The sequence below is a fragment of the Python bivittatus genome, unplaced genomic scaffold (assembly GCF_059951505.1).
Source record: "Python bivittatus isolate LINGU-HERP-01145 unplaced genomic scaffold, Pbiv_v1 ctg000480_np1212, whole genome shotgun sequence".
Classification (NCBI taxonomy): domain Eukaryota; kingdom Metazoa; phylum Chordata; class Lepidosauria; order Squamata; family Pythonidae; genus Python; species Python bivittatus.
In genome coordinates, this window is record NW_028277075.1 from 31,081,537 (window position 1) to 31,105,863 (window position 24,327).

The following is a 24,327-nucleotide window of genomic DNA, read 5'->3' on the forward strand; positions in this document are numbered from 1 at the left end:
GGCCACCATCCTATACTTTCAGAAAATGGTATAATGACTTCTGTGTTACAATTTGGCATGTCTGCCTGTAACTTCAGGTAACAAAAGTATGCCACAATATATAACTAAAATTCAAGAAAGCTTGTGGGGGGGAGGGGGGTTATTCTCGCTAAAACTATTTATTATATAATACCATTAAACTTTTTCATAGTGGTTATATTAAATACCCAAAATATAACATGTGCTACTGCTAATCTTATGCATACACCAGATCACAGTATATAATAGTAAAATTCAAGCATTGTAATGACTGATCCTCTTATATGAGTATAGCGAACTGCCTGTAAAGACTCCATTGGAGATGGGCTGTTAATAAATTTAAATAAATATAAATTTAAATCAACCAATCAATCAATCAATCACAGCCCAGGTGACCAGAAATAAAGCACTCATGATAGATAGTGCTGTACCATATTAAATGAAGAGGAGTTAGCATTAACTGCCTGGTACTAAGTACTAAGTACCCTTCTCTTAAGATAGGAACAAATATGCTCATTACTAAAAGATTGCCATTACATCTACAATTAGAAATCTAGAATTAGCAATCTCTGGATAGATAGGTTTTGGTCCCACCTCAGTGGTGTCCCAAAATGGTACCTTCTATTTACTCTTATTGACTACTAGTTCATACTGGTAGACAATTCAGCCATCTCTTTCTAGAGCTTTTCTAATTCTACTGGAATTTCAAATATTGTAATGAATCTTTCCTCCATCCCATTGCCTTTCCTGATAATATAAAACCACACATTATCAATTCATAGTTATCCAGTACATCTCCTGACCTTCTCTCTCTCCATAAAGAACATGAATAAGTGAACAGATGTTTAAGCACAGAGTAGATTGATGGATAATTTATTACGACATGGCCAAATGTCTTGCAGGATGTCAAGCACAGCAGCAGACTTTGTTAGAACAGAAAGAAAAGGCTAAGAATAATAGCTTTGGGAATGTTCTCTGTGTTTGCAAAACTTCATGCAGAAAGTATTTGTATACCTGAAAGGTGGAATGTAGAGAGATCTTATACATTATTTTTATAGTAATCATTTTGTGATGATGTTTGAATAGCAATGGATGCATGATAAATTTGTTAGTACAAAACTTTTTCAGCATAGCATTACATCTAAGGCATCTTTCCATCCTTTCCATTCCCATGACAGTTATCAGGGAAACATGATCTATGTATGCTTCTGGAAAATTCCAATTACTGAAAAGCTTCTTCCAATATTTCTATTCCATTGAATAAATGTAAATGAAAGCAATTCTTCCACCTTTCCTCCAATCTCATTTATGAAACTGATATAATTTCAAAGTCATACATGAAAATACTATTATTGAGCTCTATATTTCTGAAAGACCTGACCATTAAAAGAATCCAAGAAATATTTAATTTATTTAAATGATTTATATGGCCACCCATCTCACAGCAGTGACTGTGGATGGCTTACAAAATTATATAGTATTGACTTTCTGCATAAAACCCTTTTGAAAAACTGCACAGAATTTTTTTGTTTGTATGCAATTATTACACAGCATTATCACAGACTATAAAAAGAGGCTGCAATAAAATGTTGTTCTATACTAAGTGGTTGGTTGGTATTAAACTAGGCTGGACATGGTTGCAAGGTGAGCATGCAGAATAAATCCCACAAGGTGAATTTTTCCTCACTTCTGCATGGGGCAAGACCAAATAAAATAGATTTAAATCAAAGGGTGATGAATGAAGAAACTGTACTATGAAAGAACACGTGCAAAGTATACCTCAGAAACACTATAGGTGGATGAGCACGAAGGGAGCCGAGCCTGGTTATGCAGTGGGGAAAAGAAAACATTGTTAAAAAAGAGGTGGTGACATTGTAAGGGTCTTAAAATGTTTTCTGTTTAGGTAGTTTCAGCACTGAGACATAGCAGAGGTTTCATTTGTTGTACAGATTAGATTGTTGATATAAAAATATTTTATAGATTAAGCCATTTAAGGTGGCAAAAAAATCAGGAGTCTGGTAGCAACTTTTCTGACTAACAAATTATCTTAAAAGGAATATGCCTTCATGAGCTGCAGCTCACTTCATCCAATACATAAAGCGGCTAGATTGGTGCAATTAAATTGGGGTGATTTTTTGCCACCATGGACTAACACGGCTCTCCTCCTACAATTTCATTTAAAATAAAATCTTTAAATAAGAATATTTTAGGACTAATTATATATAAATAATTCAATTGTCTTCAAAACAGGCAATATATTAATTCATATTAACATATCAAATATGGATTTTCAAAATGTGTGCTAAATTCCAAAAATTTACCTTGAATTTTACAAAAACAAGTAGCATGAACTAATCTGAACTTTGTATTTCCTAATAAGATGTGAGCTATCAAAAAACTATGTATAAACTCATTTTTGCAAAAGTAAATCCCAGTTATTTGACAGAAATCATTTTTGGTAAATAGAACAGCACTTCTAATTTCTTCATAAAATCTTCTCTTTATATATTTTTTTTTCCTTTTTCCATTCAGATAGGAATCCAACCATATAAAACTTAAAAAGGAAACAGGAAATTAAAAGGAAATTTGCTTGTCCCACCCCTTAAATGACCACATGTCAGCTCTAGCATAATCTGATGTTTCTGTACTGTATTGTTAAAAGTAATGCTTTCAGATTACTTCATTTGGAAAGAAACAGAAACATAGAATCACTAGGTCTATTGGTACCCAACCAATGTATTTTGTCTTCTTATGTTCAGTTCAGGACAAGGTTCATATAATCCAAAATGCTTTTTCCAATAATCCAAGCAATTTGGCTATATCATTGACTGATGTTTCCTACGATCTACTTGTCGAGCTAAACAAGTATATTCCAGTGCGTACAAACCCAACTCATATAATCACTACTTAATGTGACATGCCTGGAATTGCCATAGCTTTTTGCCAGCTTGTCACACCTTCATACTTTCACACTCACACTCAAACAAATGCTTTTTGGTAGTTTGTGCTAGTTTTGCTTTTAAGAAGACTAGAAATAATTCAGCTGTCACAGGAAAGGTTCTCACAGAGAGAAAGGATGGGCTGGCTTTATAGATGATGTCTTAAGAAGTCATCAGAAAAGACTGGGTAGAAGAATGGTGGAGAATTGGAATGGTGATAATAGTGAGCAACTAAATTGGATTAGACAGCTCTGACTGTTGAAGTTGGGTATTGGTTTTAGTAAAGAACAATGTGGGCTGGTATCCCATAATACATTGGGCAGGATTTGCATTACTGAAAGTTCTGGTGAGAGCAGTTCTGGAGAAGACTGCTGAAGAGAGTTGCTGGGCACTATCTGGAGAATCATGCAGAAGACCAGAAAGGGAGGAGCTCCATAGGGACATGTCCACTCAATGCAGAGTGGTGCATTGTTTAGTTCTTGGTGGAACTAAAGATGATGGAAGAAAAGAAGCACGAATGTTCTAGTAGGCAGAGAAAAGCCAGCTATCAGACTGAGACACACAAAATTGCCACCGATCTCTGTAAACACTTCCTTTTTAAAATTAGGAAGGAGATAAGGCCAGAAACAGAACAACACACATATAATTTAAACTGATATCATAACTGACAAATATATATGTTTCGAGTTACTTTAGGGTCAGATCTTGAGTACAGAGAAAACAATGCTCTCATCTTGTAATTTAAAATGGCTTTGTTGTTTCTTATCATTTAACGCTTGAATGGGAGGGAAGAATTCACAGTGGAATGCAATGCAGTTAGATTGTTGTCAAGTGAGGCTAAGAAAATGAAACTTCTTACCACTTCTTTATAACAGGGTAAAAAAACCCAAAGTGATTTCTTACACTGCATTTTTATCAAATCCTACAAACCCACAAACTGCTCCAGTGACATTTACCAAATATGGAAAGGGGAAAATCATATTGACTAAAACTTATAAGCATTGCTCTATGTGATCACAAGTGTAATTTCACTAGGCAATATAGGAATATTATTTTGTGAAGTCTGACAAAGTCTGAAGTCAGACTTTGTGAAGTCTGCATAATTGGTATAAAGTGTAAAGTTGCCTACCAGTTTCTGCATCTTTAATTAAACTTTAAATGATGGTATATTATCTGATCAATTAACATGTTAGGTGACTAATATGTGATGACGTATTTGAACTGAAAAGAAAACATTTTAAGAGATAAGGGCAAAAGTTAAAACTCACTACTAGAGTAGAAAGGAGACATGCCCACAGTAGTGCTGATCTATTCTGAAGGCATGTGTTCAGAAGATATTGTTGGGATGCTAGTGCTTTATTAGCTACCTTCCATGCTTTTTAATATCTCCTTGTAACCAGTGCTGGATCAATGTTTGACCACTGTAGGGAGGAGGGATGGGAACTGGTTGTAAAACCCTTCTGTAAAGATTATTTGAATCCTTAGGGAGATGAGGAACACAGGCTTTAGGTTGTATGGAGAATGTACTTCCATTCTGATAAGAAGGACTAAAGTTTTCTTTTTTTAAGCTAAGTAGCTGTGGCCAACTGTCAGCCTGGATGTGTTTAGCAATTTGGCTACTTTTCTGTTTGTAAATCTGGCCAAAATACTGTAGGAAAATTATTAAATGATGAAAGAGAAGAAGAAAGGTGGTTGATAGCCATCCCCAAAGGTGGTTCTGGTAGACTCATCTGTTTCCTGCCCACCCCACTGCACAGGACCATTACTAACAATTGTCCTGTGGGAAGGATCCCTGAAGTCAGAAGGGAAAAGGTAGATGTCATTGACACAGATGTCTGCTCAGCTAGACCTTTCCAATTCCCCAACAGGCTACACAAGGAACTTCTTTATGGGAAGAATACTATACATTTATTTGCTTTTTAAAAAATACTATTTATTGTATTTTATTTATAATTTTATACTGAAAGTTAGCTATTTTGAGAGGATTGTTATCCTGAAAATGGGAATATTCATCTACTTAAACTTTTGTGTATTTTCCTTAACCCCTCAAATTATTATTCATCCACTACTCTATCTGTGAGGAATGAAACTACTGTGAATCCCTACACGGAATAGCTGAGAAAGTTCACCTTGAGAACTGGGTGGAGACTTATCAGCATGCAGACAAAAGAAACCTTCTAATCCCAGAAAAGTAATGGAAATTTAGAACACTCTAGAAGATATTTTGGAATGAATTAGGCCAAACCTGGATACATTCTGAATGAGATAGGGACTGCTTATGTACACCTGATAAGCTCCTGGATACAGTGCTATTTATGGAGTTATCTCAGTAGGCAGAAGCATTCGTTCATCCATATTCCACAATAATTATGTTATGAACCCTGGCAGCTAACATATTTTTTTTTAAATCCCCAGTAAGCATTAAAAACAAAAAGAAAAAAAGGAAAGGAAAGGAAAGGATCCATGGTAAACTAATAAAAATAAATAATCCAATGAATAATACACATCCCACTTCCATTAGTCACTTTCAGTCAATCAACAACATAGTCAGCTGAGATGATGCCCTCTCAATCTATAAATGCTCTTGGAAGAGCTTGGTTTTAACTAATTCCCTGAAGATCATCACATCTAATTTCAACTGGGAGGCTGTTCCAAAGAATAGGTGCTACCAATCTAAAGTACTGCCTCCTAGTTCAGCTCCTCTCATTTTCTAAGGTGGGGTATTATTATCTGTTTTCTCAATTGTGGACAGGCAACATTCTAGTTGGAGAATGCAATTCTGGGGGTACCTAGCTCCCAAACCATATAGAACCCTGGAGTTATCTTGCTGTCCAGCTTTATGCCTTAGGTAGAGAAAGCAGGCCTCAGCTACACACCTATTAGACTACTGCAGAGATCAGGAACCTTTTCAGGCCTCAGTAGGCAATTCACAAGAGCTAAAAACTTTGTGAAATTTTGCAATCATGAAGAATTCCAATTTTTTAAAAAACATTTATTTTGTGGGGCTGCAGGTGCTATTAAGGATACAGAATACAGTCGTGTGAAAAACAAAGGACACCCTCTTTGAGTTCTATGGTTTTACTTATCAGGACATAATAAAAAATCATCTGGTCCTTAGCAGTTCTCAAAAGTAGGTAAATACAACCTCAGATGAACAATAACACATGACATATTACACCATGTCATCATTTATTTTACAAAAGGAAAGCCAAAATGGAGAAGCCATGTGTGAAAAACTAAGTACGCCCTTACTGCTTCCATAGGTATGAAGTGGCTAAGTACAGCCAGGTGCTGCTAAACAAACGCCCTTGATCAATTGATCATCAGCAAGCGTGATGATCAATTGATCAATAAACTATAAAAATCTATAAATCAATCTATAAAAGCCAAAGTTTTAGGAGTTTGCTGGTCTCGAGCACTGAGGTGTGCGTTAACACAATGCCAAAGAGTAAAGACATCAGCAATGATCTTACAGAAACAACTGTTGCTGCCCATCAATCAGGGAAGGGTTATAAGGCCATTTCCAAACAATTTAAAGTCCATCATTCTACAGTGAAGAAGATTATTCACAAGTGGAAAACATTCAAGAAATTACCAATCTTCCCAGAAGTGGACGTCCCAGCAAATTCACCCCAAGGGCAGACCGTGCAATGCTTAGAGAAATTGCAAAAAAATCCAAGAGTTACATCTCAGACTCTACAGGCCTCAGTTAGCATGTCAAATGTTAAAGTCCATGACAGTACAATTAGAAAAAGACTGAACAAGTATGGTTTGTTTGGAAGGGTTGCCAGGAGAAAGCCTCTTCTCTCTAAAAAGAATATGGCAGCATGGCTTAGGTTTGCAAAATTGCTTCTGAACAAGTCACAAGACTTCTGGAACACTGTCCTTTCGACAGATGAGACCAAAGTGGAGATGCTTGGCCATAGTGCACAGCGCCATGTTTGGCAAAAACCAAACACAGCATATCAGCACAAACACCTCATACCAACCGTCAAGCACAGTGGTGGAGGGGTGATGATTTGGGCTTGTTTTGCAGCCACAGGACCTGGGCACCTGCAGTCATTGAGTTGACCATGAACTCCTCTGGATACCAAAGTATTCTAGAATCAAATGTGAGGCCATCTGTCCGACAACTAAAGCTTGGCCGACACTGGGTCATGCAATAGGACAATGATCCCAAGCACACCAGCAAAGCTACAACAGAATGGCTGAAAAAGAAAAGAATCAAGGTGTTGCAATGGCCCAGTCAAAGTCCAGACCTCAACCCAATTGAAATGCTGTGGTGGGACCTCAAGGGAGCTGTGCATAAACAAATGCCCGCAAACTTCAATGAACTGAAGCAATGTTGTAAAGAAGACTGGGCCAAAATTCTTCCACAATGATGTGCTTTTTTAAGACTGATAAAGTCATACAGAAAATGATTACTTCAAGTTATTGCTGCTAAAGGTGGTTCTACAAAGTATTGAATCATAAGGTGTACTTAGTTTTTCACACATGGCTTCTCCATTTTGACTTTCTTTTTGTAAAATAAATGACATGGGGTAATATGTCATGTGTTGTTGTTCATCTGAGGTTGTATTTACCTACTTTTGAGAACTGCTAAGAACCAGATGATTTTTATGATGTCCTGATATGTAAAACCATAGAACTCAGAGAGGGTGTACTTCTTTTTCACATGACTATATGTCCTGGAGCCAGACTGTCACTCCAGGACTACTGCAATGCTCTCTTTGCCTCTCTTCTGAAATAATCTCCAAATGAAATCAACGAGATGAACTCCAGTCACAAGTTCATTCATAGCATCTGCAGACCTCTTACTGCCTGATGATGATGATGATGATGATGTGCCTTCAAGTTGGTATTGACTCTTAGTCACCACATAGATTTTTTTCCAGGATGTCTACGCATTGTATGAAAATATGAAGGGCCTATAATTATACAAGTATTGCTGAACTACAATTCCTATTTTCCCTGACCACTGGCCATAATGGGAGTTATATTTGCAAAATATGTTTGCTACCACATGGATTCTGAAAAATTTAAACATAATTTAAGTTCCCAAGTCTCTGATCAAAATGTATAATATTTTAATATTATTATTTTTATAATTATTGCTATGTACTACTACCTGGGATAGGACTTTGGAGAAGATCTAATATCAAAATAAAATATGCTGAAACTTAGGATCACTGCTACAATTTTCTATATGCATTTATCAATACTACAAATGTCACACAAACAATTAATTTGGAAACTTTACTTCACAGAAGAAAATCGTGACAGAGATGACTTGCATATAACTCTTTTTTTGGAATTTAAATTATCATGTAATTTTATTGAGAATCTAGTCATTGTTGCTAAAATGCTGTAATTTTGTTAGGGTAGATTTTTTACCCTAGCAAATGTACCCCAATAGCAAATACTTTCTACTTTCATATACCTTGGGGAAACTAGATCAGCACTATTTCCTTATTTCTAACCCTTGAGGTTTGATATCTATGATCACAGAGTATTAGTTAAATGTTAACAAATTAACAAATCAAATTATCTAAGAGTGACATATTTTCATGATGTTGCTATTTTGGACACAAATCTGCGATGCTGTGATCAATACATTCACAATGTGGAAGAGAATGAATGAATGAAATGCATGGGCATTTTTATAAAATAGAAGGCATATAATTAGAGTAAATATGGTTCTGATTTGCCTAGCTCTGCCCCATTTTATTTCATCTATGCAGTTAATTTTTCTTTAACAAGGAACCAGTGTAAGGGACAATAGGTGAACACCTCCATATTTTAAGATTTGGGCTATATTGGATATTGCATACAGGTGCGTGCTTCCTCCAGCCTGTGTTATTTTTCCAACTGACTGACCAATTCTAAACATAATATAATAGACTCAAACTGCTTTCTCACCCAATGGGAAAACCTATATAAAGGTTGAGGTAAAGAGAAATCAAATACTACAGTAAGAGGTAATGTGTAGCTATCAGACATGACATGGGCTCGTTATTAAATTGTAAAGCTTTAGAATTAAAACATGAAATATCAAATAAAAACATATGACCTAAGTATACATCTGAGATATGATATGATGTCTAGTATTCACATAACCTACTTTCTATCTTAGCCCCAATCTATTATTCTCAGATGCCTTGTATTATAACTTCCATCTTCAGATAACATGGCTGCTGATACTCCTGATTGGAGATGGGTTTTGGTGCAACATAACTGAAGGAAACCAGCTTCAGAAAAGCTGGGCTAGCATATTTACTTAAGAATTAGGAAATTATTTCAGACAACATTTGATTTTGGGGGGAAAAATGTTTTTTTTTTTAATAGCAGTGAGTCTAGAAAGTAACCAACAGTTGGTCAATCATTTAGACAAAGATATTTTTTAAATAATCCCTGTTCACTTAAAAAAAATCATTTTATGGCATAAAATCCAAATTATAAAAAGAAACAGAAGAGGGGGAAAAAAGGGGGAAGAATGATGGGATGAGAGAACAAACCAATCACATTTGGTGTTACCAGCCAGCAAAAGTTTATTAAAAAATAATTCACCGAGTGAAATCGTACATTTACTCGGAGAGAGCATCCTTTGACATTCCCATGTAGGTGATCTCTGAGCTCCTCCAGCTTTCGATGGAGCTATATGTAAACATCAGAAAATGAATTGAAAAAGCCACCTGTTGTCTTTTCATGTTCTTTCTTTCCAATTTTTTAAAAAGCGAAGATACAGTGTAACATTTCTCATAGTCTTAGTAATACATGTAGCATTTTCATAATACAAAAAGATTAACCTCTCGTTAAGACAAACATCATTTTGTTAAAATAGCAACTATTTTTCAAAATGTATATCTTAATTAGCAAATACAGATTGTCATTGCTATTAGTAAGCTTCTTAATGTTCATATACTGATTTGTAACCATCAGAATGCTAAACATTTTCAGAACATTTTTGCACATTTTGAAAATAGAGTCCTCATACAATTTCTAAATATTCTTACTTATTCCATTCTGATCCTTGTGTTATTTCCCATAATAACAAAATTTCTGAGTAAACATCTTTATTTCATCCTTGTATTTTTTGGTCCATGCAAGTGAATTCAAACCAAAAACACATACTTTAAAATACTGCATACATATTTTAGTAAGAATGTATAGATTTCTAAAAATACAATTTGGAAACTGAATTCTCATTGGTTATTTATTTGCATTTATTTTTAATGGCCGACCTATTTGTAGTGCATTATTTGGCACCGTTTATTTAAATACAGTCAATTAATGCACACAATGTATATCTCAATTGCATTACAGTTTTAATTTTTTGAAAAAATCCTCAGAGAAAGACATTGAGGAATGTAATAATATCACTGGTATAACTATAATAGTATTTTTAATTTTCTTTTTCATTATATCTATTATTTGGAATTGAATATGGGAAATAGATGCATAATTACAGTTTTGTCTTTTCCCTCAGTCCAACAACACTTTTATGAAGAGCAATTTTATTGAGTAGTATTAGGAGAAACAGTAAGATGGTTTCTCTTGGAATAAAAGTGATACACACACACACACACACGCAAAAGAAAATAATTTTCAAGACAGAAGGCTGAGATGGAAAGAAAGTACAGAAAAAGAACAGAAATCAACTTAGTGCGCTATGTGGTGCAAACAGAATTGAAGTAATAAAGAGAAATTCTTCAAAGTTTATAAATAAGAGGCCACAATTACTGCCAAATATTGACAGGATAACTACTCTGTGAGCTTTCAGCATTTTTACAATCTAGGATATTAAAAATATTTCCATTATATTTATTGATTTGTTAGCCAACTCTATAAGCAGGTGTAAATTAACATATCTTAATATGATATACCATACAAGATGGAGATTGGTAATGTCTATTATTTAATTTTAAAGGGAGTTTATTCAAAGAAATTTCACAAAATGTCTCCCTATTTCCCATTAAATGAATGTGCAAACATGTATGAGAGTTCATCTAATTTATTGATACATAAGTACTTTAGAAGAATAAAGGAAAACCTAAGAGCACTAATAGAAAACAATGGTCTAGTTATCTTTCAAACTGGAAAAGTAAAAGTATTATATCTATTCAAATACAGTTTAAATAAAGTACTTCCATTTAAACAATCATTTTTTCTCTTTAAAGGAATCAGACTAACCCTTTTATTGCAATTAAAATAAGTTTAAGAAGGTGGTAGATTATGCTTTGAACTGTTCTTTACCGAGCATTTTAGAATTTTATGCTACCTTGCCATCTTAACAGAGAAGTGTTCAAGATTCTAATCCAAAGACAGGTTAAGGAAGCTAGGTTCTTTTGCAAAGGTACAGTATGCTTCAGAAATAATGGCTTGGCAACTTTTGTTTAGCTAACTGAGTTATGATGGCTCTTGCATAGCACAGAAACAAATAAAAGGTGATCCCACAGTGATAAAAAAACACTGAAATAAAAGTAAATGAAATGGTGAGAAATATAGAAGCCCCACCCTCTGCCTTCCCTCCCCACTCCCTGTAAAAAAAAAATGTGTAGGCTATAGAAGAAAACTTGCAAAATAAAATGTAGAAACATATTTACTTTGAGGGATCCAACTCTACTAGCAACTCCTTTGCTTTCATCCGGGCGTCTAATTTGCTACAATGAGGGAAGATGGATAAAAGAGACAGAAGAATAAAGAAAAAGTAAACTTAAAAAAATTTCCACACAGTCAGTTAGCAGTGCATGCAAGACATTACTTTGACTTTCTGACAAACTGCTAGGGAACAAGGACACAGACTCTTATTTCTAGATTACATTACGACTCGTTTGCTGAATTCTTTGTTTTTGCAGCGATACTGGTACTGAAACTGTACATGCTATATTTACTAATTATTGTTTTAACAACACATAAAATGCTGCAAGAGTCTGGATTTGATTCATGAAGCATTGACATAAATATAGCTGAAATGACTGTGTCTTCTTGCTAGGTCAAGGGTATGAAACTGCCGTGTGCTACGCAGCTCAAGCACAGACCGGAGAAACCTATTGCAGATTGAATGCTTAGCCTTGCTAAATATCATGAATGATAACTGACAGAATTATGTACAGCTGCCCCATGTTAAAAGAAAATGAAATAAATTATCAGCCACTGTTCTTAGTTCCCAATTAAATAATTTTGCTGCCCAGCCAGAAAATTTTAATGCCATACCAACTGCTTCTTAAGAATAACCAAGATACATCTAATTTTTTTTACTGCTAGCCCCATTGTGCTTTTCCTTGCTTAAGAAAATTCTGCACTGTGCAAAGCAATTAAGAAATAATTCTGTTGCTGTTTATCAAGAGTTTGGGTTTCTAACAAGAAAGTTGAAAACTAAATAGAAAAATATACATACATACACACATACACACATGGCAGCATAGGATTTTTATTGTGTCTGTTTTGGTAACATTTTGGACCACCTCCAAAATTTAAAGGCTAACATTTTGTATGGTATATCACAACTTGAAGCAGTTAAACTTATGTAGAAATGGGGAAATATTCCCATTGGAATGGGATGGAATACAACACCAAAACCCACAAGTTGACAGAATAGATTACAATTAAAACTGAAGTTCATATTTCAGAAAAGGATAAGAAGAAAGCTGAACTAGTTTTGCTTACCAATAATAACTAGGGAGGTATGGACTCCAATCATTCAACTAAACAACTTTTGATGGATTTTTCTGGCTTAATATTTCTGTGCCTTAATTCCTCATTTATAAAACTGAAATATTTAATATTATTATTAATATTATGAAAAAAGACTCACAGCAAAAATCTTTGTTCAGACTGGACCACTGGGCTACTAGCCAAATACTTGTTTTATCAAATTAATAATATCAAAGCTTTCCCATTATTCTTGGCTTTATTATTACCAATCTTGAAAGATCCATTTTCTATTTGTTCCCTTTCTGTAATAGAACACATCTTCTATAATACACAACGCCTAATTTGGATTAACTTTATTTGCTATCACTATCCTTAAATACATAACAAAGACAGCAAATAAGAACCCAACCCAAAATCTACAGTTGGTTAATAAAGGGACAACCAGGACAGTGATACAGGGGAAAGTAAAAGCTTCTTTCCAAAACTCTTACCAGGTGATGTGATTTAAAAAAAAAAAATGAAAAAGCAAATGTAGAGCTTAGGTTAGGTGTTTTAGCTGTGATGTCTGTCATTCCCAAATAGTCCTAAAAGAAGACAAATTGAATGCAACAATCTTTGGAATGTGTTGACTTAAAAGAAATTACAACACACCATAGTTCTGATACCACCAAGTTGACTGGGCCTCAGATTTTGCAAATGGATGAAAGGCACACAGCCTCTGGCATGTCAGACAGCACAGATAAAGAGGACCATGGCACCCTTTCCATCAGCTAAGTCAGAAATAGATTTTAAGGGATCCATTAAGGTGCTACACATATTGCATTTAGATAGATGGGATCAGAGATATTAAACCTTGCCACCATGTATGTATTTTTTACTTAAGTAAATTATGTTATGGAAAGCAGAGGGTGAATTTCCCTAAACTAGGGATGTAAAATGTATCTGCTCTTTTCTACAGTTCTGCACTTAAGACAGTTACCAACTGCAAATAATACACATGAAAACATAAAATTCAGTCAATGCAGAGGAACAAGACAGATAAGGAAAAAAATTACATAAGAATTACGTACCTGTAAGATAAATTTTTTTGGCCAAGTTGGTATACCTACTTCTGCATACTGTAGGACTCCTCCTTCACTTTGTATCCTGTTAATTGGTTAATCTCCTTTATTAGAGATGTAAACCACTGATTACCTTCATTTTTGTATTATGATCATTTGGTGCTAATTTGTTCCAGATGCCACCCAAGAGATAGAAGAAGCTCAGCCACTCTTTTCCCTTTCCATTGCATCATCTGTGATGAAAATGGAGGTGAAGCCATCATCTCTCTCTTCCAGGCAATGGCTGGGGACTTAAGAATGATTAATGCCCTGACTGCTTCTTTTCAAATATCAGTCAATACTAGAATGTATGCAGTTGAGAGTAGGATATCTCAACTAGAAAAACACGGGGTTTTCACACATTCATAACACTGAAAAAAGCTAATAAGATCTTGAAGCTTTAGAATCTCACTCTTGTCATTTTAAGTTGTTCGTTCATAGATTAATAGAATGTACTTAACACAGTTGTCTGATCTGTTATAGGAAATTTATTACATGGAATATTAAACCTGCTAGAAGATTATCATCTGAATTTTGGAAGGGCAAAACATATTCTTTCCCTTCCCATGTACCGTTGACAGGACTTGACTATTGTTAAGTTTCTGAAAGCTAGAGAGAGGCAAGTTTAAACAGACTGAAGATTAATCTTGTATGATTTTTCCAGATGGCCAAAGATATGTCTGTAAAAGAGGGTGCTTTCTTGGGGTCAAGCTTTTGATGAAGAAAAGGAACCTATAATCTTAGAATTTTTTGGTCTAATATGGGATTAGACAAAAATCTAATACAAGTAGTCCTGGCTTACCGACCACTTGTTCAGCATCCATTCAAAGTTATGATGGCACTGAAAAAGGACATTTACAACTGGTCCTCAAAGTTGTGGATGTTGCAGCATCCCCGTGATTGTGATCTGGGCACCTGGCAACCAGCACACACTTATGATGGTCACAGAATTCCATGGTCATTTGATTGCCATTTCTGAATTTCACAGTCAATGGGGAAGCAGGTAAAAAGTCACAAGTCACGGTCATGTAACAGTAAACACAAATCTAATATATTTCCAGTTGACAAATATGAAAGCATTTATATTTATTTCCCATTTATGAGCTATATAATATGCCATTTTAAATGGATCTCTTGCTATAACTCGATGAGACTTATATAACAGTTTTTACTAACCTAGAAAGATTCTGTGTTATGTTAGAACTACACTTATTTCTTTGATAAGTGTATGCTAAGATTTGACATCATGTTCAAAGACTTTTCAGTTTGCACTTCCCATTATTGTTCATCCAGCTTAAGTCACATTTATATGGACATATCAAGGACCTGATAATATTAAATTTTTAAATGATATAATAGTGTTGCCTTAGTTTCAAGCTGTTATTATTTCCTTTGATGAGAAAGCTTTTGATGGTCCACTGGGAGTTTTTGCGATGTGGGTAAATTATTGGATGATTCCTCTGCAAGCTGCTACCTCTTTCTGCACTTTGAATAGTGAAAGGTAAATGAAGCTAAGTGTTTGTATCTTACTTTTTAAGTCTCCAAGACAACAGATGGGATGAGCCAAAAGAAAAGAAGATAAGCATTGGGGAAAGGCTGCTGGAGCAAAATATCAAGAAAAGAGAACTGCAAATTAAGGCTGATAGGGAAACAGGAGAAATTACATCCATTAATGAAACTATATTCTCTAGGAGCCTTAAACTGAATATCATCTAACTGCTTCTCTTCTGAATTAAAGATCAGTTAGGCTGCACAAACTAAGAGCTTGGGAAGAGGACAGTTGCAATGTGATTTGATTAACTATGAATTTTTCCAAAAGTATGTGTTTTGGATAAGAGGTCTATTTTATTATTTAGGTCTATTTATTTTATACAGAATCTGAGTCAAAGGCACAAAATCCAAATTATAGCATAGCTGTCCTACGTTTGCTGAACACATCCATGTCTCTGGGTAATTGGTTCTAAACTGCTCCTAGGAATTTTTTTTCTAACATTCAAGCAGAATCTGCTTTCATGTAACTTAAACCATTATTCTGACTCTGAAACAAGAGAGAACAGGTTTTGATCTTCTATCTGGAATCTTTTCTGGTATTTGAGGAGTTCTATCTTAATTCCCCTTAGTCAATTTTTCTCAAGGCCAAATATATCTAGCTCCCTCAATCTTTCATCATAAGGTTTAGTTTTCAGTCCCTGATCATCTTAATTGATCTGAGGCCACTTCAATATCTCTGAATCATTCTTAAAGTTGGTACCCAGAACTGGACCCAGTACGTAAAGTGGAGTCTGACCAATACTATAAGAGTGATTAGCTTAACAGATAAGGGTAATGTCATGTATACGGTGTGCCATGGCCTCTCTAAAGCATTCAACAATTTATTTCATAATATCCTTATTAATGAATGTTAAAATATGTACTGGGTTAGATGAATTCATAAAAGGCTGAATTATTGTAGAACAGAGTACTCATAAATGGTTCCACATCAAGTATACAGAATCCAACTCATGGACAGTAATTGTCCTATTTGATTCTGACTTGATAGGCTCCATCTGAAATATTGTGTCCAGTTCTGAGCACTGCAGTCTAAACAGGATATTGACAAACTGAGAGGATTGGAAATCAGGCTCTATGATGAACATTTAAGAAACAAGGTAAGTTTACCCTTCAGAAGAGGATAGAAAATATGTCGGTAGTCCTAAGATACTGAAAGAGTGTTATATACTGAAAGGAGTATATTTGTTCTCTTGTTGCCCCAGAAGGCAGGACCAGAATCAATGCTTAAAGCTATAGTGTAGTAGGTTCAGGTGACATAGCAGAAGGAATTTCATGATGATAAAAGCTGTCAATCAGTGAAACAGGTTGCTTCATGAAATGTTATTTTCCCCTTCACTGGAGGTCTTCAAACAGAAAAATTCTCAGCTGCTTGAAATGCTTAAGTGCTTCCTGCACTAAGGAAGGGATCAGACTAGATGATCTTTGAGGTACCTTCCACTTCTATGTAATTTAATTTGATGACATTTAATTTCATAGATATATAAACCAGCTTTCAATAAATTACTTTCTGGGTAGTTTAATGACAGTAATGATATGAAAACAGATATCTTGTACCATATACTTTCTGAAAGAAGGAACATCCAGAATTTTGTGAACACTTATTTTTGCAAAAGTAATATGAACATATGGAAAAATCACAAGTTAGTATCAACAGAAGACTATAATTATGCTTTTAGCTTAGTAGCTTCTGTCATTTTTTTAAAAAAATACCTATTTAAAAGGACGAGTAAGCCTTTGAAATCTTTATTATTCATTGAGTGAAGCCTAAAGTAAGGAGGGTTCAGTGGAAGGCAGTTCAGAGGAAGGCAGCATGTAAAAAATGTCCTGACAGAGGATCATTAAAAGATTTCTGGTATTGTGTTTCAGAGCCAGGGAGGTTGGAGCTATTTATATCAGGCAACATACATAATGCCATATTATAGGTAACATTAGGATAAAGGGCTAAGTTAGATGATGTCATCAGGAAAGGTTATGAACATTGATCAACTGAATCAAATATATTATTCTGACAATGGGGAAAAAACTCATATATGGGACTGCATGTCAGGAACTCTACCGCTACTCATCCTAAGCCCAGATGAGAAAGGAGGAAGGTTGAGAATTGGGCTAGCAACCTGACCTCATAATTTTTTTTTTTTTAACCACTACTGAAATCTGATCAAAACTGTTGGAGAGTAATAATTGCCCAATGTGCAGGACAGCACAAGCAGACCTAATTCTAAGTTGCCAGGAAAAATACATATTCATAACTCAGTTTGCTGAGCTTAAATGGTTGGTTTATATGCCTCAGAGAAGGGGTTCTTCAGTGCTAGTACTCAAGTAAGCCACCTGTTTTTAGCAATTCCTAGCATGTGATATATGACATGGGAAAGAGCTAACTCATAGCAACAGAATTCCAAGAGAACAACTTAAAATGTTTCTTTGTAAATTAAATATTTATCACTTTAAGAATAAATACATAACAGTAAAGAATGGTACAGTCTTCTTAAGAAATCTCTGGGCATATATGCATAAATATGGATACCATAGGATAAAAACAGGCTATAAATATAAAACTGTTAAAATCTGAGCAAGAGCAATGGGTATGAAAGCCTCAACACATACAAGGCCAAGATTTAAAAACTGGGAAGAAATAATTTTAATTACTGAAATGATTGCAAAATAGCTATTCTATTCATCTTGGAAGACAGTTTAGGAAATTATTCAAGTCAGCTTCCTTAAGGACAGCAACAAATATTAATATAGAATTTCAGATTCACTAAGTCTGAAGTTTAGTATTTCTCAAGAAAATATCTTACACATAGTAAGTTTATTTTCATAATTAGACTCTTATTAAATATTATGACATCTGATCATAATTTCAGAACTTCATAAAAAATTCTGATAGCTTTGTTTTTCATAAAACCTAATAAAATCTAGATAAACTTTTACTTAAATATAACTTAAGCAAATACAAATTAAAGGAAATTATAAGGGAAATATATTCTTATAATTCATATATATTCTTCTGAATTAATATGGAATTTAAAAAAAAATTATAGCTAAAAGAAATGTAAGAACTTAATGAAGTAGTATGTATGGAATACATGCCAGGTAACTTCAGAAAGCATTTAGTGATTATTGTCCCTTATCCCAAGTGAATATATTTTAATGCTGACTTAAAAAGAACACTATTCAGATGAACAACCATTAAAATATCCAATACCTTTTCATACTTAAAAACACCTAAAGAAGACAAAACGCAACACTGTACTCGTATGTAAAAGATAATACTGTTTCTACATTAGAGTTATAAAAAATTCTTCTCTGCATACAGATTATCTCAAAAAATGATTTAAAGGTAAATGTTTACATTTACCCTGTGCTTTATTGTGTTTAAATGCAATAAATACAATAAAAATTAAATTCAAACATACAACATTCAATACATTGAATTAATATTTGGACATTTAAAAAATGCTTCAGCAGTTCCAAAATGGATGGATTTTATAACCTCTCCAAAGACTTTTAAGACAGGAATATTTTCTGACTATATTGGTGAGAGTTCATTTAAAAGTTCTCAAGGCAATAACAGTAAAAGAGGCACTTTTAAGAAGTGGGGGAGGTGAGGGAGGAACGATGAGCAATAGTTGTTCCATTATGAAAGAAGTTATTACATGCATTAACTCAACTTTGAGATTCAGTATCTTCAGATATTCATATTCTTCTGAAGTTTATTCCTATCACATGGGAGTTATCATCTGGACAAAGAGACTGGATTTTATATACTTTACTTACAGCTAAAAGACTTATTGTTCAGCACTGGAAAGACAAACATGTGGCTCCAACTATTCAGTGGTCTGCAGAACTGATGTTACCAGCAATTTACAAATTAATAAATTATCAATATAGATTACCTATGGATGATAGTAACAAATTATGGTTTCCATTCATTAAAATATTTACTATCAACTTTACATACAGTGGGGCAAAAAAGTATTTAGTCAGCCACCAATTGTGCAAGTTCTCCCACTTAAAAAGATGAGAGAGGCCTGTAATTTTCATCATAGGTATACCTCAACTATGAGAGACAAAATGGGGGAAAAAATCCAGAAAATCACATTGTCTGATTTTTAAAGAATTTATTTGCAAATCATGGTGGAAAATAAGTATTTGGTCAATATCAAAAGTTCATCTCAATACTTTGTTATATATCCTTTGTTGGCAATGACAGAGGTCAAACGTTTTCTGTAAGTCTTCACAAGGTTTTCACACACTGTTGCTGGTATTTTGGCCCATTCCTCCATGCAGATCTCCTCTAGAGCAGTGATGTTTTGGGGCTGTCGCTGGGCAACACGGACTTTCAACACCCTCCAAAGGTTTTCCATGGGGTTGAGATCTGGAGACTGGCTAGGCCACTCCAGGACCTTGAAATGCTTCTTACGAAGCCATTCCTTCGTTGCCCGGGCGGTGTGTTTGGGATCACTGTCATGCTGAAAGACCCAGCCACGTTTCATCTTCAATGCCCTTGCTAATGGAAGGAGGTGTTCACTCAAAATCTCACAATACATGGCCCCATTCATTCTTTCCTTTACACGGATCAGTCGTCCTGGTCCCTTTGCAGAAAAACAGCCCCAAAGCATGATGTTTCCACCCCCATGCTTCACAGTTGGTATGGTGTTCTTTGGATGCAACTCAGCATTCTCTCTCCTCCAAACATGACGAGTTGAGTTTAGACCAAAACATTCTACTTTGGTCTCATCTGACCATATGACATTCTCCCAATCCTCTTCTGGATCATCCAAATGCTCTCTAGCAAACTTCAGACGGGCCCAGACATGTACTGGCTTAAGCAGGGGGACACGTCTGGCACTGCAGGATTTGAGTCCCTGGCGGCATAGTGTGTTACTGATGGTAGCCTTTGTTACTTTGGTCCCAGCTCTCTGCAGGTCATTCACTAGGTCCCCCCATGTGGTTCTGGGATTTTTGCTCACCGTTCTTGTGATCATTTTGACCCCACAGGGTGAGATCTTGCGTGGAGCCCCAGATCGAGGGAGATTATCAGTGGTCTTGTATGTCTTCCATTTTCTAATTATTGCTCCCACAGTTGATTTCTTCACACCAAGCTGCTTGCCTATTGCAGATTCAGTCTTCCCAGCCTGGTGCAGGTCTACAATTTTGTTTCTGGTGTCCTTCAACAGCTCTTTGGTCTTGGCCATAGTGGAGTTTGGAGTGTGACTGTTTGAGGTTGTGGACAGGTGCCTTTTATACTGATAACAAGGTCAAACAGGTGCCATTACTACAGGTAACGAGTGGAGGACAGAGGAGCCTCTTAAAGAAGTAGTTACAGGTCTGTGAGAGCCAGACATCTTGCTTGTTTGTAGGTGACCAAATACTTATTTTCTACCATGATTTGCAAATAAATTCTTTAAAAATCAGACAATGTGATTTTCTGGATTTTTTCCCCCATTTTGTCTCTCATAGTTGAGGTATACCTATGATGAAAATTACAGGCCTCTCTCATCTTTTTAAGTGGGAGAACTTGCACAATTGGTGGCTGACTAAATACTTTTTTGCCCTACTGTATGTATGTCTCTGAATATACATTCTGTTTGTTTTTGTTTCTTTTTTTAGCTCTCTTTTCTTCTTTTATAATTTCATGTCCTTCCTTCCTTCCTTCCTTCCTTCCTTCCTTCCTTCCTTCCTTCCTTCCTTCCTTCCTTCCTTCCTTCCAACAAAAGAATGGGGAGGGGAAGAGGTTATGGTGCGGGGGGGGGGCACCACAAATGTATTTTTCTAATTTTTCCCCATAACTGTACGCAAGAATTTTGTGCCTCTGCCATCTCTAATCAAGTTTTTCTTATCAAATTTGGGACCATTTTGTGAATAAAATTATATCTAAAGCAGATATCCCTATGTTATTTTTGGGAAAGAAAACAAAGCTGTATAGACAACTATGTAATATTGTTTTCCTGCTCCGGGAGAGTCATTTCATTGTTCTTATGGCAAATCTCAATAAAACAAAAGGCACTGTCACTTTTCCTCAGTTATGCAGGGCTGGACTTTTAATCTTTCTTTTTGTCAAAAATGGGCTCCCAATCATTTTAGCAGTAGAATGAGTAAGTACCATATTTGTGCTTTGCCACCGTAAGGAATAATTCTTTCACTACCCCACTGTATATGTCAGCATTTGCAAAATAAATCAAAATATTTATTTAAACATATATTTCATTAAGACTTAATACATTCCTAAGTGCACATCTGAGCTGGCATTCTTTATTTTGCCATGCTGAACAGTTTTACTGCCGCAGAAATAGGGTGTATCAATATACTTGCCAAGTCAATCGATAGAGCTTATTTTTTGCTAGTGAGCATTTTCAGGACTCTCCCATTTCCCCACCTCCAAAAAATACATGAAAATGGAACATTTCTGTTTAAAGTATACAATAATATTCACAGAATTCAAGTCCCAAGCTTTAATTACTATTTTTTTCTTAAAGTATACAAAGTTGCCTATGAGCAGCATGAAGGCTCAAAAGGCAAGCCACAAGTTGGAAAGGATTAAAAAGGAAAACAACATAACTGTAAAATGGATACTAAAGCTTACAAACTTCCAGCGCAGGTGGCACAGAATTGAATAATTATGCTTTTGAGTCCTGGAATTAACCTGAAGGCAAGTCACAGCATTTTATTCAAGCTTTCATTTCAGAATTGTCTTCAAGATCAGTGCAATATAAATTGAGAGTGGAAAACACGGCAAGCAACACCACCCAACTCCTAGATCATTTCCCTTGGAATTATCTTGGAAAGTCCCACAAGGTTCTATCTTGTCTCCTGGGTCTGGAGCTAGTTAGCACTGAAATTTTGGGATGTTTTGAGAGATTTACAGGTATCTTAAGAACATGGAAAAACAACAAAAATGATTGGGAAACACCCCCCCCCCCCCGCTTTTGCTGATAGCACAGAATCAGTAAAAAAACTTCTGTGGCCCTCTGGAAAATTGGAGGCTAAAGTGGAGTATCTAGAATTTACAAAAATATGGGTAAGTGTGGTCAGAATCTGAATCTCAGAAAAGGGCAGAGTTAGCACCAAACATTTATATGCAGCTTGGTGAAATATCTAAGAGTGCTTGGATACTAGAACACTACTGTTCTATGCTGAACTTAGATTTGGAAGCAGCCTATATGAAGAAATATTTAAGTTTTGTATTTCAAGTGCCCTGTTTCAATTATTTTTCTATTTAAGGTACAGGTAGTCCTCAGATTACAATGGCAATTGGGACTGGGATTGCGGTTGCTAAGCAATGAGGTTGTAAAGTGCAATATCATATGACTGCATCGCTTAGTGATGGCAATCCCAGGCAGTCCCAGTTGTCATCATAACCCTAAGATGCATGGGTTGTTAAGCAGGAAGAGGCAGGAGTCCAGGTAAGGCGCCTAGAGTACTGTGGAGGGGGGTGGGAGGGCTGGTGAAGGCTGTACGCAGGTGGTGGGGTGCTGCGGGTAGGATAAAAAGCGGAAATGTCTTACCAGGGCAACTTGCGACCTTCTCTGCTGGCATCCCCATTGAGTTTGCTTCTGGGAAGCCAGCAGGGAAGGTTGCAAATGGCGATCATGTGACCACAGCTCCCTGCTATGTCGTAATCGTGAACTGGGTGTCCAAGTGTCTGGATTGCGATCACATGATTGTGGGGGTGCTGCGATGGACAGAACTTTGAGGACCAGTTGTACATCCATTTTTTCAGTGTTGCCATAACTTTGAATGGTTGCTCAACGAATGGGTGTAGTCACACAGAACTACCATTCAGCAGAGATTCATATATTTGGCACAGAGACAGCCTCAGTTATTCTGATAGATGACCTATAACTGGAAGTGAATTCAGATAGAGTTCTTCCTGATTCAAGTGACTGGACTCCAAAGGTCAGGGGATCTGTCTCTTCTGGATGGAGTTGGATGCCACCTTAAGGGACAGGTTTGCAGTGGGGTCTTCCTTGATCCAGCATTGATACTTGATAGCAACATAACTACTGTGTTAAGGGAGACTTTTATCAGCTTCAGCTGATTAACCAGTTGCTGCTACACCTAAGATCTCATTTCAGTGATATGTGTGCTGTTAACTTCAAGGTTAGATTACTACTTCAACATGCTCATTTTTGTATATAAATCCTGACCTAGCTTAGGTGCACATTACTTGCAGGACTAAATGCATTATGTAATTTGCCCCACACACTTATATCTTCAGTGGGACACTTTTAGCAGGTTCCACCATGACTTCCTTTTACATCAACAGCAAATTCAGCATTATTTTTCTGTGGAAGGGCCCATAAAATGAATTGCTATTGGAGCTGAGGCTGTTTCATTCCTTACTACAGTTTAGAAGAAGGCTAAAAACATTTTAAAAACTTTTTTTTTTAATTTTTAAAGATGTTAACATTTAGTTTTAATGCTGTTTTAGAATTGTAAATCATTTTAGAATTTTATATGTTGTTTGTTTATTCTTGTAAGCTATCCAGAATTACTGGAATGGGTAGCATATGCATTTATAAATATACATAAACTAATCTTCTGATTGGGCTTACTCCATTCAATTGCTCAGCTGCCATTCACAGTGGCAAATTTGATAACTGCATCCTCCATGGCAACACAGATGATGCACAAAACATTCCCATGAGTTTTCTACTTGAAGTACAAAACTACCTAACTTACAAAAGCAGGTAATGATGAATTCCGTAGTAAAATGTAATTGGTCTTTTCTAAATTTAATAATTATAATTAATTTCTTGTATCCTTTTGTTTATGCAATGAACTCTAATCGTATGAAGCTGATGAAATTACAGTGAGGCAATTTTTACCAAAGCCTCCTATCTTCCAGCTCTCTGTGTTACCTTCCACATTATTCTAATTAATCCTCTCAGCCTAGGAAATGAAGATTCCAACTCATATTATTTACATAGATTTCAAATCTCCAAAAATTGGCAAGCTTCAACTATGAGAATAAGTAGGATAACTCTTTTGTTGTTATCTCTTTGGAGAAGACCCTGATGCTGGGAAAGATTGAAGGCAAAAGGAGAAGAGGACGGCAGAGG

General features: G+C 35.6%; 1 protein-coding gene across 8 annotated transcripts in view; it reads right to left on the reverse strand.

Annotated features, from left to right (window-relative positions):
• Positions 1-24,327, reverse strand: part of GPHN (gephyrin) — a 284,049-nt gene that overhangs the window by 59,971 nt on the left and 199,751 nt on the right. For 4 of the 8 annotated variants that reach the window (XM_088145626.1, XM_088145622.1, XM_088145627.1 and 1 more), the window contains one exon: positions 11,561-11,617. The exons of the other annotated variants lie outside the window; for them this stretch is intronic. In XM_088145626.1, coding sequence (XP_088001752.1) covers positions 11,561-11,617 — 57 coding nt within the window. The remainder of the gene's footprint in view (positions 1-11,560; positions 11,618-24,327) is intronic. 8 annotated transcript variants of the gene reach the window in all.